The sequence below is a fragment of a genome (genome assembly GCF_019968985.1).
Source record: "MAG: Porospora cf. gigantea B chromosome Unknown PgB_NODE_25_length_67300_cov_128.825, whole genome shotgun sequence".
NCBI classification, from domain to species: domain Eukaryota; phylum Apicomplexa; class Conoidasida; order Eugregarinorida; family Porosporidae; genus Porospora; species Porospora cf. gigantea B.
The window spans coordinates 35713-48797 of NW_027178857.1; the positions used below are offsets into that span (position 1 = coordinate 35713).

The window sequence follows — 13085 nt, forward strand, 5'->3', positions numbered from 1 at the left end:
TTAGCCACTCAATGAACAAACGCCTGATTGCTTCTCCACCTCGTTATAGCGCCACTGACGGACCCCAACACCGAATACTTCAAATCCTATCTTAAACAATGCTTCGTGGTCAAGGATATTCCTCCCATCGAAAATGAAGGCAGGATGCGACATAGATTCGAAGGCTGCAGAATAGTCGTAGCCATTAAATTCATCCCACTCCGTAACGACGACGATTGCATGGGTACCTCGAATAGCGTCAGAGGGCTTATCGTGGAAGATTAGTTGTCGGTCCCAGTTAAAGGAGTAGCCGTGATACTCGAATTCGATGATAGCAGCTTCACGCGTTACCTTAGGGTCGTACACATTTACGATGGCCCCATCCTTCATTAGATGGGCGCAAACGTCGATGGCTGGCGTTTCGCGAACGTCACTGGTATCCTTCTTAAATGCAAAGCCGAGAACGCAGATCTCCTTTAGAGTCACAGTGCCGAATAGAGTCTTGATGATGTTACGAGAGAACCTGCGCTTCTGCCAGTTGTTAATTTCAATTACCTGTTCCCAGTAGGCAGCCACCTCTGGCAAATTTAAGGAGCGGCAGATGTACACCAAATTGCAAATGTCCTTCTGAAAGCAGGAGCCGCCAAATCCCACAGAAGCGTTAAGGAATGCACTGCCTATTCGGTGGTCGGCTCCAATGCTTTTCGCCACTTCACGAACGTCAGCCCCAACCACTTCGCACAGAGCGCTGATGCTGTTGATCGACGATATTCTCTGACCCAGAAATGAGTTGGCCACGAGTTTGGCCATCTCTGAAGACCATAGGTTGGTGGTGAGTATTCTCTCTGACGGGACCCAACGGCTGTACAGAGACTTCACGGCGGCAATGGCCTCTTGACCCTTCGGGTCGTCATCAGGCCCGCCAATAAGAACTCGGTCAGGAAACTCTAGATCTCTGATAGCCGTTCCCTCAGCAAGGAACTCGGGGCTGTTTAGCACCACGAAATCCACATTCGCTGTGGATGTCGCCAGGATAACGGTGAGCATAGCGGCTGTCCGCACTGGTACTGTGGACTTCTCGATGATAATCTTGGATGACCTGGAATGCTTAGCGATGGAACGAGCAGCAGACTCGTAATATGACAGATCAGCCGCTTGTCCTGCGCCGAATCCAGAAGTCTTTGTCGGCGTGTTCACCGAAATAAAGATTACATCGCACGTCTCGATTGTCCGTTGAAGATCCGTAGTGAAGAACAGATTCTTTCCTCTCCGATCAAAGACGATCTCCTCCAATCCTGGTTCGTATACAGGCAGGGAATTCGAGTTCCACGCCGCGACCCGCGCCTCATTCAGATCACACACCGTCACCTCCACGTCTCGACACTTGTCTGCCAGAACGGCCATTGTTGGTCCTCCAACGTACCTATGTGAGCTGTAGCGCTAGCTTACCCCGCACCAAGACATGCCACGTGAGATGTTTGGAACACCATATCAATTATCAATTTTAGTTCGTAATGACTTCAATGAGGGCTTTGAGAATGCTGATGATTTTTTGCAGGGGTCTGGGTGCCTCTGCCGTGGAGGAGACTCCACCATTTTTAAGCGACGGTGTGGGAAGCTCTGTGTTCTTCAGGCCGGCCCCAGTGGACTCTCTGGCGCCCTCGCCGCCTACATTTTACCGAAGTCCTGTGCTTATTGAAGAGGGTGACTTTGAGAGACCTGCGCTTCTGGAAGCCGACGTTCAGAGAGAAACTCTGAACTACTTCCCCGTGAAACGGAGAAAGAACCACAAGAGGCTCAGAAAACATAGACCCGCCAGGGCGGCGGAGCCTCTACCGAAGCTGGAGTCTGAGATGGCTCGACCTCTGCTTCACCGGGAACGGCTAACACCGCCTGTCGCCCTAATTCGACCGCAGCGGGAGTGGTACTTCTTCGGTTTCTAGTGGGTACTTCATGCTTTTCATGGTAACTTTCCATAGAATGTTTTAGTGGAATTCTACTGAGAATTGATTTGCAAAAGAGGGATGAACATAGATTTCTAAAGTCAAAGATGATTCAAGTCATGCATTAAATTCCATTTTGATGCGCACAAGATGCGCGTCTGGAACGCTTAGAGCTCATCTCGCCTGCCTCACTCTGCCTCTGTCGGGTTGTTCGAAGGCCCTCGTCTCCGCTCCAAGGCCGAGAACGTATGCGAAACGTAGTTTCGGCAAGCCTTTGCGGGGCGTTACACCAAAGTTAAAAGACTCCATTGTTGGCATTGCTGACCTCGGGCAATTGGCTCCACCGTACTACTGTGTTGGATGTTCAGGCTGCAACCGGTGTCGCGCGGGCCTCTCGCAAGAGATTGTTCCAAACAACAAGCCGAACCAGCACAGAAGTCTGCTTGACAAGATGCAGAACATTCGCCTGGCCTGTAGGCTACACGACCCCGATGCCTGCCACCCGCTCCTCCCTATGAGATTCCAGAGCCAGCACAAGTGTGCTTGCTTCCACACCTGCGCGAGGGACGACCACAGGTGCGGTCGGCAGCGATACGGGTTTCCGCTCGCCATGGTATCAGAGGTGCGTGAAGCGGTGAGCGCGTTTCCTTGGTGGTGTTACGTTGGCATCCTGGGTAATATTTGCATGTGGTTGTGGCCGCTTACTCCTTTCCGGAGTGCGATGCTGATTGCCTCGTATATTTCTGTCTTTCTGTCGTTCATGCTGCGGCATATCAAGCGGAAGATTGTCATCATAAAGGATCCGACAAACATTGGGAAAATTGACGAATGGTACACAACGAATGGCATTCACATAGGCCTCCTATGCTGGTTCATTGTCATCATTGCGCCCCTCGTGTGTGCACTGGTTGTGTGGATGGAGAAAAACATTCTGTGATGAATTTGACAAGGAGATTAATGAACTTGACAGCTACGGTTGTTACTAAAGATTAACCTCGACAGCTCACAAATTCTCCCAGCGGCGGACACAGAGAATGGGATCAACGTAGATTTGTTCATGCTTTTCATGGTAACTTACCAAATAATGTTTTATGGTACGCTTTTCATGGTAACTTACTACATAATGTTTTTATGGTATGCTTTTCATGGTAACTTACCATATAATGGATTGCTACTTCGTTTCGAAGTAGATTTCTACGAATAGATTGCGACATAAAAGATGATTCAAGTCATGCATTAAATTCCATTTTGATGCGCACAAGATACACGTCTGGAGCACTGGGAGCTCATCTCGCCTGCCTCACTCTGCCTCTGGTGGGCTGTTCGAAGGCCCTCCCCACCCCAAGGCCGAGAACGTGCAACCCTTTGCGGGGCTTCACTCCTTCGCCAAAGTTAAAAGACTCCATTGTTGGCATTGCTGACCTCGGGCAATTGGCTCCACCGTACTACTGTGTTGGATGTTCAGGCTGCAACCGGTGTCGCGCGGGCCTCTCGCAAGAGATTGTTCCAAACAACAGGCCGAACCGGCCTGACAAGCACAGAAGTCTGCTTGACAAGATGCAGAACATTCGCCTGGCCTGTAGGCTACACGACCCCTGTGGCGATCGCCGGTTCCTCCCTATGAGATTCCAGAGCCAGCACAAGTGTGCTTGCTTCCACACTTGCGCGAGGAACGACCACAGGTGCGGTCGGCAGCGATACGGGTTTCCGCTCGCCATAGTATCAGAGGTGTATGAAGCGGTCAGCGGGTTTCCTTGGTGGTGGTACCCTGGCATCCTGGGAAATCTTCTCTTGTGGGTGTGGCCACGTACTCGTTTCAGGTGTGTGATGCTGTCGGCCTCGTACCTGTCCGTCTTTCTGTCATTCACAGCGCGGCATGTCCTGCGGAAGATTGTCATCTTGAAGGATCCGACAAACATATGGGAAAACGACCGCTGCTACACAACGAATGGCGTTCACATAGGCCTCCTCCTCTGGTTTATTGTCATCGTTGCGCCCCTCGCGCGAGCAACGGTTCTATGGATGGAGGAAAACATTCTTTAACGATTTTTTTGAGAGGAGAATAGACAGCAGACAGCTGCGTCTGTCCTGTCTCCTTGTGAAGATTACTACCTGCGAGGAGACTAGACCGCGCATACATTCTCTCAGCGGTTGTTAGTGAAGATTACCACCTACGAGGAGACTAGACAGCTCAGACATTCTCTTAGCGGTTGTTAGTGTACACTCATGAGCTTGCTTGCAGCCGGAATAGGAACGAAGATCCGGTAAAAAATACATCAGAGCTGCCCGGACACAGCGGAAGTGAGCGTAGAGCTGCTACCCGAATCGAACCAGAACACAATCGCCACGATGAAGTAGGCCACGATAAGCATGACGCCTTCAAGCCAATTGGATTCTCCGTCTTGTACGATTCCGATTACGATAAGTGTGGAGAATGCCAACACAGTGGCGGAGACAGAGGAGAATGCCAGCGTCATTGGAACGTTCATGCCCCAGCCAACGAGGACGGCAAAGGGAACCATGAACATTGCGATCTGAGTGGATGAGCCGACGGCGACGCCCATTGTCAAGTCTGGCTTATTCTTGATGGCGACGGTCACCGCAGTAACATGCTCTGCAGCATTGCCAACGATGGGAAGAAGGATGATCCCAATAAAATTCTGGTTCATGCCGCTGCTTTGGGATACGCCATTGATGGACCCGACCAGCTGATCTGATTGCGTGGCCACCATGAGAGTTACAACCAGAAGGCCGATAATCGAGGTCCAAAGGGATATCGCTGCCACCTCTTCGCCCTCAAAGGAACGAAAGCTCCCGCTATCAGACCTGCCAGGGGTCTCGTTGCTCTCGTCCTTGAACAGCTGCAGGTGGGTGTAGAGCTGGAAGAAAAGGAAGAGCACGTAGGTAACCGCGATCAAAAGGGCAGTGTACCTTGAAATCTTCAGGATGTCCTCAGGGTTGGGGTTGTGAATCGACGCGACTGTAGGGGTAATGAAGGCGAAGGACGCGAGCATCAACAGAGATGTGGAACAAGTAGCTCCCTGCGCGTTAAACTTTTGAACGTAATGGTACATCCCTCCAGCAAAGAAGGACATACCCAAAACAAGCAGCAAATTGGAGAGGATGGACCCCAACAGCGTGCCCTGAACAACATCAATGAGGCCTGCCCGAAGGGTCTGTACAGTGATGATCATCTCCACGGCGTTCCCAAATGTGGCATTGACCAGTCCCCCAACAAGGTCGCCAGTGTGAATGGCCAATTCTTCAGTGAGAGTGCCAAGGAGGGCCGCTAACGGCACCATCGCGATAAAATTGGTCCAGAACGTGATTGAATCTCCCCATTGCAGGTGACCGCTAGCCAGGCCAATGGGCACGAACACGAGCAAAAGGTACAACCAGTGGCTTAGGATTTGTTTTAGCCCAAGAAGGTCAGTGTAGGAGGTGTAGGTAGGTATATATGCCGGCAATTCCGACGCTGGCGGTTGCATGAGTCCCTCCTGCAATTCAGCTCTGGGGGGGAGACTGAGGAGAGTCGACAGCCGTCTTCGTGAGAAGGGCTCACTGATGGTGCGACGTAGATAAGACGAAGCTCTCATCTTATGCATCACCATGGTTTCCGCAAAGTAAATGCTACTTTCGGGTCACTGCGTGGGGTGACTCATGTGTTATTGGGGTGACTCATGTGTGGGGTGACGTGGAATAGTGAGAGCCGGAGTTAATAGTCAACCACATGATTACGAAATCGAAACGAAAGGCGGCATCCGGAATCCTGCCTTAAGATTTTTTGCTCTTCCGCCGAGTCTTCGCTCTAATTGATCCTCAGGAATGTGGCTCAGCAGGACCTCTTCCGGCCGCTCCTTCACGATTGATACCCGCTCAAGTTCCATGGCTGTCAGAGAATTAGACAGCGGTCCCCACATGGAGCGCACCATACGCGTGTGGTTTACGACGATAACTTTTCGTAGGCGGCTATGATAGAGTCGTCGAAGGTGGGTGAGCAGCCGAGGCAGCTTCAAAAGCGGGATGTCGAAGACGCCGGCGCCACTCATGTCAACTAAGCAAACGAGCTGCTCAACTTTCCCCGGTACGAAGAGGTAATCAATGGCGAACATGATCCAGTAGTCAAAAATATGGCAAAGGTCGTTGACAGTGATCGTTGCCGCCTTGAGACGAGCTGCGTTTACGACTAGCACTGGACGCAGCCGTTTATCCCGGCCGTGAAAGTAGACAGCGCCGCAAGTCGCTTTGACTTTCATATCGTGATCCTCCGTGACTGCCAGCCGTCGTCGGCAGTGTTGAGCAGCCTCCTCTATATCCTGAACCGCGATGGTGGTGTCGAAGTCGCACCCATAGAGAACCCGTAGCATGTGAGCCTCGTCATCGTAGATTGTTGGAGGTAGGTTTTCGGGCAGAGCAAATGCCAAATCCTGGACGGCACGCTGTTCTTCTGGAGACCAGGTCGCTGGGATGGAAAAGATATGCCGACCTGAGTGGCTACAGATTGCGTTGACCGGGGGTTCCCAGGATGCCATGGCCGGCGGGATCAATGGGCCTTCGCGGGTGTCCTGATGACTGGACCCAGACCAACGAGATCTCCGCCTCTGAGACACAGATCTGTGGGATTGCTGAGATCTCCGACTCTGAGATTCAGATCTGTGGGATTGCTGAGATCTCCGAGTCGACACAGATCTGTGGGATTGCTGAGATCTCCGACTCTGAGACACAGATCTGTGGGAGCGTCCAGACCGTCGATTCTGAGAATCTTCCTGACAGGTTCGAGAGCCCGAAGGTCGGTAGGTGTCTGCAACGGTCCGAAAGCTCATCATAGTGTCATCATTGCAGGTCACCGACTGGTCTAGACTCCCGAGGGCCTTATAGTTCTTTTCTGCCCAAGACCTGGAGGACACGAGGAGAGGAGCCAGTAGTCGTCGCAAAGATTTGAAGTTCTGCATAACCGGTCGTGATCCACCGAGGTCAGTCTCCAACGCTGACACAGGCAGATCCTGGAGCTCATCGAACACACATACGTCTTCGAGGCCCATCTCACAGAGCGCACTCTGCAAGGCCTTTTGGGTCAGACTCTTCGGCACAGGCAAATCCTTCCAGTTGACTACGTGAACCTTGGAGAAGAGCATAGGGTAGAGCCGACACACGTTGATTAACGATTGAATGACATTCTGGACAAAAGGGTAGTCGACACCCGCAGCGTCGATGACCACGTTGATCTGACTTATCTTCTCGTCGTGTAGTAAAAAGGAGCGACATACGTCTATCCAGAAGCAGAAGTACATTTCAGTGACTGATTGCACCGCGAGCTGTGCTTTGACAGCTCGCAGACGGTTTAACCGGAGTACGAGGATAGGGCGGAGAAATCGGTCTGCTCCTGAGATGTAAGCGGCACCGGAGGAGATGGGACGCTTCAACTCAGACCATCTGAATGGCAAGTGGCGGTTCCGCCAAAGGGTCTGGGCTTCCATTGCCTGCTGCGCTGTCTCTACCTTGAGGCCGCAGCCGTAGAGGAATCGAAGGGCCTCCCGCTGGATACAGGGAACCACGCCGAAATGCCCGCGCTTGTCAGTGGGAATCTTCGACAGATCCATATGCGACAGAAGATCTCGTTCCCAGGCTTCCCACATTGCAGGAGGCGGAAAGATGTGCCGGGCACCTTCCTTGCTGGCCGGCGGTGCGAAATTGGAAACGTCGGAGTGGAGAGATTCTAGGAAGGCTTCCCAGAGATCGCCTTTGCAGTTAGAAGTGGCGTTTTGAACAAAGTTGATTCGACGCTCCCGTAGCTCGGTGAGGAGTCTGCTGCTGGACGCAACCGCCGGTCCGGCCCCCTGGGCTGTGTCTGGTGGCATCCGGGTGGTTTCTGAGAGAGGCCGGATCGTCTGGAACATAGTGGACGTAGACTGTAGAGTCGGAGAGCTGAACTGCACCAAAGGAGAGGCGGCCTGTGGAGTCGGAGAGCTGAACTGCATCAAAGGAGAGGCGGCCTGCATCTTGATTTGAGAGGGCTCAATAGTCTCTGTTCGGGTGTAGCGAACAGAACTACGGGCTGCAGGGGCTACGAACGGATCAGCTTGCAAGGTCACCATTTTAGACGACACCATCTGCGAGGAAGGGCAATTGGTGTGTCCAGGCGCAGCCCCTTGAGCATGGCCTTGAGTTAACGACGGGCCCAGAGGATTGGCTCCCAGAGTCTCGGATAAAGAAAAAGGAGCCAGTGGCAGAACGTCATTTTGTTTTCGACAATCCTCTGCGAATTTCTCAGGGGTCATCGCCGGTGAGAATCCTGTTGCAGGTGAGGTCCCTGGTAAAGGGACCAATACCCTAGGCGAGGCGGCTGCCGTAGTAGAGGTCGCTAAAGGGACCGAAGTCCTCGGTGAGGCCCTTGGTGAAGGGACCAATAATCTAGGTGAGGCCGCTGCCGTAGTGGAGGAGCCTGTCAAAGGAGAGGCCCCTGGGACAGCCTGCAATCGCCTTGGAGAGGCTCCGCCGTCGGCTGCGCTTTCGAAACTGCGGCAGATGTACTTGAGATCTCCCCCCGAACTCTGCTGTATGATATCCATCAAGGGAGAGCCACGTTTAGGCCGAGGGCGGTCTGATAGGTTGACTGGAGGTGAGGCGTTGGGGGTAGGCTCGGTCTTAGTATGAGCCGCAGCGGGAGATAAATCAGCCATGGGGGCAAAGTTGCCGGTGGGTGAGACCGGACCGAATGTTGGGGTCGAAGCCATATTATAGCTTTTCGTAGAAAGCGCCAGTGAGCTCGTAGCTGCGGACAAACCGCCTTGGACTGCGTAGACTGCGGAGTTTCAGTTGCCGAAATGTGTAGGTCCTCGAAAACTCAAAAATGGGTAGCGCCTTCAGTTGGTTTGAAAGACGTGACACCGTAACCCTTTCCTGGGACGATTTGGCTGCGATCATCGCGAGTAGCAGGTGCACCGCTGGGCAACCGAACACAGGGAGGTATGCGCCTTGACTGGCGCTGGCGTCTCCAAAGAATCTGGCATTCCCACCTTTCGTGACTCGTCAGACGGCATATACCGGCGGCACAACGTAGTGGATGTGGCCACAACTTTGGGGTTCTCTCGGAAGCCAACTGCCATCTGGGACATGATCCGTGATGTCACGAAGACAGTAGATCCTGTGCCGAATCCCGGGCATGAAGCACTCACCCAGCTTCAACGAGCGGGCAAATTGAAGTCTATCGTCACGCAGAACATCGACAACCTTCATCAAGACTCGGGCTCAGTTAACGTGGTTGAGTACCACGGAAACATAAGGCAGGCGTTCTGCAAGCGATGCGGTTACAGGGAGGACGTCTCGAAGAAAACGATCAGACAGACAGGCCACTACCCCACAGTGAGCTCAGGGCACTCTCCATTAGCAGTGCCCTACTTGTGCTCGAATTCTGAAACCTGATGTGGTGTTGTTCGGAGATCCCATTCCGTCTGGGGCGGCGAGAGCGGCAAAAGAGGCCGTGAGGAGGTGTGATCTCCTGCTGGTCGTTGGTACGTCTGCGTCTGTCAGCCCAGCGAATGCGCTGCCATATGCAGCTTCAAATGCTGGTGCGTTGGTAGTGGAGGTAAACCCCTCAACCACAGGACTTACTGGGCGAATATCAGACGGCATCGTGATGAGTTCCTCGTCGGGATTGTTGCAGTGCGTCACCAAAGCTTTGAATCTACCCCCCAACGCCAAAGTGAGCGATGATGCTGCTGTGACACAGCCTCCCCTGGTGAAGACAATCAAACAAGAACGCTGGTGTTAACAGTTGTCTCATCTGAAAATATTAGGAAACAGTTGCTTCAGTTCGTCGTGATGTCGTTGACTCCGAAGACGAAGTAGGTCGCAATGTGTGGAATTTCGGCGCTAGAGGAAGAAGCGGAAGCACTTGACGATCGGAAGCGCGTCTTGGAAGGCAGTATTCTAGAACTGAAGCACGAGTTGCGGTTGGTCATGGCGTCGAGGGAACGTGTTCGCAGCAAATTAGACGACCTCACGGCCTTGCAGGCTCGGGAAGTCATACAATCAGATGACCGTTTTGCCTGCGAGCTGGATGCCGTGGCTAGAAAGTACTTCGGCGTTGTCAGTTTCAGAGAGAACCAAAAGGAGGCCTGTACTGCGATACTCAATGGATTCGATGTAAGCTTGGTGATGCCAACTGGAGGGGGCAAAACCCTGTGCGTGGTGCTTCCTACCATCATATTGGGCAAGTTGACAGTGGTGGTGTCTCCATTGGTGTCCCTGATGGTGGATCAGGTTTCGATGCTGAAAGCTCACGGCCTAGCGGCTGAATACCTGAGCGGGCAGTGCTCTCGACAGCGACAGACGAGCGTAAGACAGCAACTAAAGGCGGCAGTTGGGAATCCGGAACTGCAGCTGCTGTTTGTCACTCCTGAACGAGTGGCGAAGAGCAAACTCCTTCTCAGTGTGCTTGAGAAGATTCACGACGCCGGCCACCTCGGTCTGCTTGCAGTGGACGAGGCCCACTGTGTTAGCAAGTGGGGCCACAGCTTCCGGCCGGACTACGCTAGACTTACACTCCTCAAGAAGCACTTTCGATGCCCAATATTGGCCATGACCGCGACGGCAACACCGGCGGTCCTCAAGGACCTCCAAACGGTCCTGGGAATCCAGAAGTCACTTGTTTTCAAATCCCATGTCGTCAGGCACAACTTGCATTACCGAGTTGTGTGGCGTCCCAAGACCCTACAAGGGTCGGTGGAGTGGTTGGCGACCTTCATTAAAGGGCGGCCAGGGCATTCGGGAGTGGTTTACTGCATGTGAGTGAGCTCTTCGGGCACCGTTTATTTTTCCCAGAACTCGGAAAGATTCTGAAACAGTCGCAGACCTTCTCAACAGTAGTGGAGTAGCCTCGGGATACTACCATGGCGACTTGGATGGTATGTTTTTTCATTGTGTTTACTTTCTTATTTTTCATGTTCCCACCTCCATCACAGCCTCCTCTAGAAATTCGATCTATGAACAGTGGTCTGATCACAGGCTGCAGGTCGTCGTCGCCACCACTGCCTTTGGCATGGGCATTCACAAGGGCGACGTAAGATTCGTGATTCACATGGGCCTTCCAAAGTCCATATCCAATTTCTACCAAGAGAGTGGCCGAGCTGGGCGTGATGGGCTGCCTGCTGACTGCGTGGTGATGTATAGGCCAGGAGATGTGAGTCGCCACTCATGCATGGTGTACTGGGAAAAGAGCGGGCTTGATGAGCTATATCAATGTGCTCGCTTCTGCACCACTGACAAATGCCGACGAGTACTGGTGTCGAAGTACTTTGGTGACCCTGAGCCTACTTGCAGTGTTTGCGACAACTGCAGGAATCCACGAGAACCTCAAGAGTGCCTTCTCACAACCGAGGACCTCGAAAGCCTCGAGGCTCTTCTCAAGCGCGACGCCGAACAAGACACCAGAGTGGGTTGGAAGGGCTTGACTTATAGAGCACGACGCTCCAACTGGCCACCAATTGGAAGCGGACCCTGAAACCGAAGAAATGGCTCGCAGATGGAATCGCTTTGAACCTTGAAAAGTGAGCAGCTGCTTCGTCAGTATTCAGTCTGCAGGTGCTGCTGGTGAACATGGTCGTGACTGGCCGAATACATGAGGAATTCTACCACACGCCCTACGCAACGCACAGCTACCTCCGCCTAGGAAGCGGCGTTGGCATCTTTCCCAGTCTGCTGGAGGGTTGCATGTTGGGCATTGACCTGGGTGGTCCCTTGGACCGCGTCGAGTGTCCTGAGACAACATCTGAGAAGATTCTCGCGTGAGGGGCATGCGCTTAACAAACACAGACTCAAGCGATGGTGTCAGCGAGTGGCAGGATGCGCAGGGGTGTTCGGTCACAACGTCTTGGACACGGCGGAGTTGACGATGGTGGCTGACCACCTGCAGCAGCTACCATTGAAGGGGGCGCTGACTCAGGTTTGGCCAGCGGCAAAGTTCGACGTTTTTTCTCGATTCGTGGAACAGTTTCCCATCGAATGGCCCCAATGAAAATTTACCACTTGGAAATGATTCCATCACACAGGAAATGATTCCATCACACAGGAACAATAGAAGCGTCATATCAAAAATAAACCTCACTGTGAGGAATCACGCAAAGGAAAGGCGATCACGTCCTTCGCGTCGAAGCAGGGTGATATCCTCTCAATGAGTTCGAGAGGTACCTTGATGGTTGAGGACTCTAGCACGATGAGTCTGCCTATCTTGGAACCATCCACCACAGCGGGAGTCTGTCTTAGGCTCCTTAGGCACTTGACAATGCGCTCAAATCTAAGCTGTAGCAGGGGTTTCCTCATAATCTGGGTGGGAACTATCCATGCACACCTACCTTCAGTATGGCAATAGACAAAGGAATGAGGTTGAAGAGCCCCTCACAGATCAAACAGTCCCAAATAACGCCTACGGTCTGCAGGGGCAAGGCCGTCACAAACAGTGAGAAGAACCAGTGGTGCAAGTACACTGGGGGTTGAATGTCTTCGTTCTTGAAATGAGAGTAGATGTCGGGAATCTCATCTCGGGCCATCTCGTTGAAGGCGTAAAGGTACTCCTTCAGAAGTGGAAACTGCTCCACATAAAAGCCTCTCAGGTCGTAAATGACCATCAAGCACGTGAACACCCAAAAGGCAGCCTCCTCCTCGGCAGGGTCCAGCCCCGAAACCAGCACTACCATCGCCGCGACGAAGTTCATTCCCTGGCAGTAGCCCACTTCTGGATGCAGGTTGGCAAAGGCGTTCTGTGAACAAGCGACCAGTGACTCACCAAGATGTTGTAAATCTCGTGCTCTGCCTCAGCGTCAAAACACGCGATCTCAGGAAAAGTCCGTGGTGCGTCGATGGTGATGAGTTCGGAGAACTTGTTGGTCGCGCCGATCAGATCGGGATAGGGGATACCGACCCTGTCTCGCATGACCTCCCACTGCAGAGCTGCCTTCCATACGGTCCATCGAAAGTCCTGTGGAACTCCCCTCCGGAACCGCCGCATAAAGGTAATCTGGTGATCCACGATGAACTGTGGAAAATCGCGGAGGACCACCATCCCCTCCCATTTCCGCCAGCTTTTGGTGTTGCGCATAGACTCAGATGCCCCCTGAGTGAAGTTTTCACCACGGACGCACCAGTAGCTTGTTCACGCATGACTTC

At 52.8% G+C, this 13085-nt stretch overlaps 8 protein-coding genes across 14 annotated transcripts; 4 read left to right on the forward strand and 4 right to left on the reverse strand.

Annotated features, from left to right (window-relative positions):
* KVP17_001992 (uncharacterized protein) lies at nucleotides 1-1383 on the reverse strand (the record flags this gene model as incomplete). Its single annotated transcript, XM_068517887.1, has 1 exon — nucleotides 1-1383. One exon carries the CDS (start codon nucleotides 1381-1383, stop codon nucleotides 1-3), a length of 1383 nt encoding a protein of 460 aa, XP_068376246.1.
* Nucleotides 1384-1493: 110 nt separating this feature from the next.
* Nucleotides 1494-1922, forward strand: KVP17_001988 (uncharacterized protein; the record flags this gene model as incomplete). 2 transcript variants are annotated; one of them, XM_068517881.1, is made up of 1 exon in its annotated part: nucleotides 1494-1922. In XM_068517881.1, one exon carries the CDS (start codon nucleotides 1494-1496, stop codon nucleotides 1920-1922), a length of 429 nt encoding a protein of 142 aa, XP_068376240.1. The 2 variants fall into 2 exon arrangements, with proteins under 2 accessions (XP_068376240.1, XP_068376239.1); XM_068517880.1 differs by having other exon boundaries at nucleotides 1518-1922.
* Nucleotides 1923-2061: 139 nt separating this feature from the next.
* KVP17_001987 (uncharacterized protein) lies at nucleotides 2062-2859 on the forward strand (the record flags this gene model as incomplete). 2 transcript variants are annotated; one of them, XM_068517879.1, is made up of 1 exon in its annotated part: nucleotides 2062-2859. In XM_068517879.1, the coding sequence occupies one exon, from the start codon at nucleotides 2062-2064 to the stop codon at nucleotides 2857-2859; it is 798 nt and encodes a 265-aa protein (XP_068376238.1). The 2 variants fall into 2 exon arrangements, with proteins under 2 accessions (XP_068376238.1, XP_068376237.1); XM_068517878.1 differs by having other exon boundaries at nucleotides 2374-2859.
* A 1339-nt stretch (nucleotides 2860-4198) lies between these two features.
* Nucleotides 4199-5533, reverse strand: KVP17_001974 (uncharacterized protein; the record flags this gene model as incomplete). 2 transcript variants are annotated; one of them, XM_068517855.1, is made up of 1 exon in its annotated part: nucleotides 4199-5533. In XM_068517855.1, the coding sequence occupies one exon, from the start codon at nucleotides 5531-5533 to the stop codon at nucleotides 4199-4201; it is 1335 nt and encodes a 444-aa protein (XP_068376214.1). The 2 variants fall into 2 exon arrangements, with proteins under 2 accessions (XP_068376214.1, XP_068376213.1); XM_068517854.1 differs by having other exon boundaries at nucleotides 4199-5410.
* Nucleotides 5534-5656: 123 nt separating this feature from the next.
* Nucleotides 5657-8032, reverse strand: KVP17_001999 (uncharacterized protein; the record flags this gene model as incomplete). The annotated part of the gene is made up of 1 exon (XM_068517897.1): nucleotides 5657-8032. One exon carries the CDS (start codon nucleotides 8030-8032, stop codon nucleotides 5657-5659), a length of 2376 nt encoding a protein of 791 aa, XP_068376256.1.
* A 1003-nt stretch (nucleotides 8033-9035) lies between these two features.
* Nucleotides 9036-9344, forward strand: KVP17_001995 (uncharacterized protein; the record flags this gene model as incomplete). Its single annotated transcript, XM_068517892.1, has 1 exon — nucleotides 9036-9344. The coding sequence occupies one exon, from the start codon at nucleotides 9036-9038 to the stop codon at nucleotides 9342-9344; it is 309 nt and encodes a 102-aa protein (XP_068376251.1).
* Nucleotides 9345-9776: 432 nt separating this feature from the next.
* Nucleotides 9777-11937, forward strand: KVP17_001969 (uncharacterized protein; the record flags this gene model as incomplete). Of its 3 annotated transcripts, XM_068517843.1 has the most annotated exons (5): nucleotides 9777-10708; nucleotides 10746-11355; nucleotides 11382-11470; nucleotides 11498-11707; nucleotides 11736-11937. In XM_068517843.1, 5 exons carry the CDS (start codon nucleotides 9777-9779, stop codon nucleotides 11935-11937), a joined length of 2043 nt encoding a protein of 680 aa, XP_068376202.1. The 3 variants fall into 3 exon arrangements, with proteins under 3 accessions (XP_068376202.1, XP_068376201.1, XP_068376203.1); XM_068517842.1 differs by lacking the exons at nucleotides 11498-11707; nucleotides 11736-11937 and having other exon boundaries at nucleotides 10746-11424; XM_068517844.1 differs by lacking the exons at nucleotides 9777-10708; nucleotides 10746-11355; nucleotides 11382-11470; nucleotides 11736-11937 and having other exon boundaries at nucleotides 11520-11711.
* An 86-nt stretch (nucleotides 11938-12023) lies between these two features.
* KVP17_002000 (uncharacterized protein) lies at nucleotides 12024-13017 on the reverse strand (the record flags this gene model as incomplete). Of its 2 annotated transcripts, none has more annotated exons than XM_068517899.1 (3): nucleotides 12024-12245; nucleotides 12275-12679; nucleotides 12706-13017. In XM_068517899.1, the coding sequence occupies 3 exons, from the start codon at nucleotides 13015-13017 to the stop codon at nucleotides 12024-12026; spliced, it is 939 nt and encodes a 312-aa protein (XP_068376258.1). The 2 variants fall into 2 exon arrangements, with proteins under 2 accessions (XP_068376258.1, XP_068376257.1); XM_068517898.1 differs by having other exon boundaries at nucleotides 12706-12981.
* Nucleotides 13018-13085: the final 68 nt, after the last annotated feature.